General features: G+C 30.6%; 1 protein-coding gene across 1 annotated transcript; it reads right to left on the reverse strand.

Moving 5' to 3' along the window:
• Nucleotides 1-582: 582 nt before the first annotated feature.
• LOC139528322 (toll-like receptor 2) lies at nt 583-2862 on the reverse strand. Its single transcript, XM_071324257.1, has one exon. The coding sequence runs from the start codon at nt 2827-2829 to the stop codon at nt 697-699; it is 2133 nt and encodes a 710-aa protein (XP_071180358.1). The 5' UTR covers nt 2830-2862; the 3' UTR covers nt 583-696.
• Nucleotides 2863-4926: the final 2064 nt, after the last annotated feature.

The raw sequence follows: 4926 nt of genomic DNA on the forward strand, positions 1-4926 counted from the left end.
TCTACAAAAGAAAATGCCTGTTCCACATCATGAATATACCAGTTGTTACCCGTTCGTTTCATGTGTTTGAGCTTTTAATGTTGCCAATTGATTAGGAACTTTTCTTTTTCTATTTTCCTAAGAGTTCAATATTTTTGTGATTCTACTTTTTATTTAAGCAAAAACATTTTTTCTAGAGAAATAGAGGTGCGTTAAAAAAGGTTTCGGCGGCATTGACGGTAAAACGGTAAAACAAATATTTTGATTATTCTAAGATCTGAAGTTTGTATCTTTTTCTTTTTTCTTTGTTGGTTCTGTGTCCATGTCGGTTGTAACGCTTTGACAAATACAACCACAGATAGTATAGTATTACAGACATGAGGTAAGACAGAGTTGAAAAAAGACCACGGATTTCAGTATCGTGACGTCACGTTAACCACGATCTTGGGAAAATAAACTCATCAAAGATACTCATACATATTTTCGACGCATAGATATTTTTTCCAGTTGAAAATTTAGCACTGAACATTTAAACAACTCTAAATAATTATAATGCTATATATATATATATTAATATTAACAACGCAAAAATCACAAAAAAATCCATTATGTAAAGCTATAATAAAAATAGAAAGCAGAAAGTGTTAACTAAAATTGATATAAAACATACAATAGTCGATTTGAAATATTAATATTCAAATAACACTTTTGGCTATTTCATAAAATGGCCGTTGGTGGTAACATCAAAGACTTATTAATACCGTTAACGACAGCGTTCCAGAACATATGTTCACCGAAACCCTCTGTAAATATTAAATGTGGAGTTGTGTTTAGAAGTGTTCTTAGTTCACTTGTCATGTGATTAGAGTCAATGTGACGATACATTATTAAAACTAACGCATCCTTGCCTTGGCGACGTCTTCGCTCTAGGGCTAAGTTCACTTCCCATAGACACCATTCACTTTTTGCAAAATCATTGGACATAACAACGATAATTTTCCAACTTTTGTTCATGAATTTCTCAATATTATTTATAATTGGTTCTCCAATTTGGAAATCTCGATGGTGGATACAAATTTTCAGTTCATTATCTTCCAATCTTTTTATCAATTTATTATGTACCCACTGTCTATCAGATTCACAATAAACGACAAAAGCGTCAAATTCGAAATCGTCGCAGGACGATAGTTTCAAATAACCATTTTTAATACGGTGATGAACACGGGCAAAATAAAGCAAATTTTTCAAGTTGATGTGACATCTATACAATATTAGCGCTAAGAAAAATACAAACATTAAAACTGAGCAAACAGATATTATAATAATGGATGTAAAATAATTGATTCCGCATTCTGTCTGCGTTGGTCTATAACTATCAAGTAACGAGTTCTTTAAATTCTCAGGATATGCACAAGAGTAAAATTTAGGCCAGTTACGTATCTTTTTCGTAATATTGGTTGACCGCAACATGTCCAAAAACCATCTTTGATCACATGTACACCAAAACGGATTGTTTGAAATTTCAAATACTTCGATTTTATTTAACAACATTGTTGGAAATGATGTTTTGTTTATAATGTTAATTAAATTTCCATCCAAATGCAAGTTTCGTAAACTGGTCATATTTGCAAATGTTGATGGATTCCATCGAGCTATTTTGTTGCCAATTAGAATTAATTCTTGTAAAAAAGGCATGTTTTGTAATAGTCCTTCTGGAATTTCTGCTAGTCCAGTAGTTTCCATATGTAATTGGCGCAACTTTTTCAACGGGGAAAGAATCAGCAGTAAATGCTGTTTTTTATGAGGCAAGTAATTTTTACTTAAATCAAGTTTTCGCAAGTTTGTTGTGTTAATAAACAGATCCCGGAAATGGTACGAATTTTCGTTATCGAATCGAAAACCATTTTGTCTAAATTGTAAAAGGCGAAGCGACGTATTATTAAAAGCCTTCATTCGAATTTTTTTAAGTCGTGGAATATAGTTAATAGATAATCTAATCAGACTTGACAACATAGAAAATCCATTTGTCGTCAACTCTGTCATTATGTTACCATCGAGAAATAAAGTTTCGAGACTTTGTAAGCATTTAAATGAAATTGGTAATATGAATCTAATTGCATTTTCTGAAAGTGTCAAATTTTTCAACACTGGTGCGAGACTATGCTTTCCTGTTGCATCACAAAAATCTGGTATTTTAATAATATTATTACTAGTCAAGTCAATTGCTTCCACTGTCTTCAACCCGTTAGCATTTACATCTGTAATAGAGCATTTTCTGCAAACGAACGTCCTCAATCCAGATATTGGTGTAAATATGGAAGCATTAAATATTTCAAAATTGTTTTCACTTAATGCCATAATTGACAATTTAAATTCGGCTAAGTTGGCAAACAAACTCTCTGGTAGTGAGTTCCAATTGTTACGTTCAAAATACAATTCTTTCAATAGTGATGCGTTTAAACTTTTCAATGATGATTTGAAATGTAAAACATCAAATTGTTTTTCCCATGAAATTTCTAAAATTTGCAAATATTTCAGATCTTTAAACGCATCAGTTGTTATTGTCTGTACAGAATTATATTTCTTAAATGCCAAGTGAATGATTTTGTTTGATGAAATGTTTTGAAAAGTCTGTCTCGTTATATGCGGTAAATAACAACATCTTAGTTCCAGAGTCAAAACAAATCCTTTTATCATTGGAATATAATGCAAATTTCTGCATGTCACTTTATTATTATAAACATAGTTGCACTTAATGGCAACTTTTGGACACTTATCATAGCTTTCAGTAAGATACACACACATATATCCAATGCAAACATAAAACACATTAAGAACAAACATCTTCATATCCTTCACTTCAAAATAACAAATTACTTATCATGTTATGCAACGATACCATTATGACAACTATATAAAAGCAGTGTTAATATTTCCTTATCAAAGTTTATAATTTTGCTTCACTGTTAATTAGATGAAAAAAATAGTTTTTATTTCCGGTCACATTGTTATCAAAAGGTTCATATAATTGTTTGGGGTTCAATATGATATCAACAGCAATAAATTCTTCCAATTGTTTAATGTTATTTTTATTTCAGGTGCACGCATATTATTAACACATTTTAGACATTTATAGATATATGAAAATATTATCAAAATCATGTCACGCTGTTTTCTTCCCTGATTTAAGAATTGTCAATGGGGTGTTTTCTTATTATCATATTCTATATATGTACATTGGTCAGGAATATTGTTTTACGCAAGACCTTGCCCTAAGAACTCCTGTATCCTTATCAATAATGCGCATATTTTAATATTCTTACCCTATGCACATTTGTCGGTAATTTTAAATATCCATTAAATAAACCTTTTTGAAAAGGCAATGGTAGACCCTCCTACGATATCAAAGTTTCAATCCAAACTCAATGTAAACAAACTGTGAAACTTGTGTTTTTACCCCAAAAACGGGCTAAATTGGCAATCACATGACCATTTGATAAATTTAGGGTACCAACTTTACTTTTGTTTTTTTCCCGTAGACAATGCAAATTCATATTTAAAAGGTGGTTAAAACTATTGTTTATATTATGGCATGGATCTATTCAAAACATCTTTTAAATGTAACGATCTAATTAATCTTTTCAATCAGGTGTAATGAACAATGTCTTTTACTACTATAATTATAAAAAGCAAGAAGAGAGTACTAGTAACTGTAGTCAAGTCTCATGAAATAAACGTTGTAAGCTGCAATTATACGACAAACATCGTTTTAGTCTAAGTGAAATTGTGATATGTTATTATATTCATATTATATTACAAAAATGTTTACCGTGAAGATCCTCTGTCATTATGTGTTTACTCAAATGATCGATTAAGTTTTTGACGTGAGTTTATATATTACAAGCGTTGGAAATACTTCCTAATTAAAAAGATCTTTACAGTTATAAAATTTGCAAATCAGTATTATTTTATTATTTTTAGAATTCATTTACTATAGTTCTAATAAAATTTCCGGTTGATTGCCATAGTGTTTTTCGACTAGACTAAATCGATTTTATTTATTTCTGTGAAGACTTAATAAAACCGATGTAATGCTTTTTAGCAAGTATAAAAATGTATTCATTATCTTTCATCTTATTAAAAGTGCTTTGCATGTGTAAATCATAAATGATGCATAGTTTCCTTGTATTTGTCAAAAGTTCGTCCTATTACATTGATCCGGCTTATTCGATTACAACATTTAAAACGTCTAGGAAGTACCAGAAAGTATGAATAATTAGTTATCAAAGGTACCAGGATTATAATTTAATACGCCAGACGCGCGTTTCGTCTACATAAGACTCATCAGTGACGCTCAGATCAAAACAGTTAAAATGCCAAACAAATACAAAGTTGAAGAGCATTGAGGAGCATTGAATAAAAGGGAAGGATTTGGTTATTTTAAATCTGTCATTTATGGAAAAACGATAACATATACTCGTCAAAAAAATATTCTGTGACAATCAAATTTCACTCGTTTCAATTAAACGCTAAATTGTTTTACCTGAATTGCGATTACTATAATCTCGCAGTATGCAGATATAGTAGAAGTCATTGAATTCTTTGTAGAATGACATCAAATGTGCTATCTTGCATATTTAGTTCAAGTGTTTGTGTCGCGTCTAACCTAAAAGTAGTTTTGTTTGATAATATTCACTCAAAGAAAAATCACACTAGAAGCACTCGTTGAAATCACTCGGACGACGGTTCAATCCGAGTAAAAGGTAAAATAACAAAAATACCGAAGTCCGAGGAAAATTTAAAACTTAAACAAGTAAAACGAATGGATTACAGCTGTGATATTCTACATCTTACTACCCAAGCTTGGAATGAAAATTAAATAATAATAAATAATTAAAAAAAAATCAGGTGTATATCGTAGGTGCAATATGTCGGACTCATCAGCGG

Source organism: Mytilus edulis, chromosome 6, assembly GCF_963676685.1.
Source record: "Mytilus edulis chromosome 6, xbMytEdul2.2, whole genome shotgun sequence".
NCBI classification, from domain to species: Eukaryota; Metazoa; Mollusca; class Bivalvia; order Mytilida; family Mytilidae; genus Mytilus; species Mytilus edulis.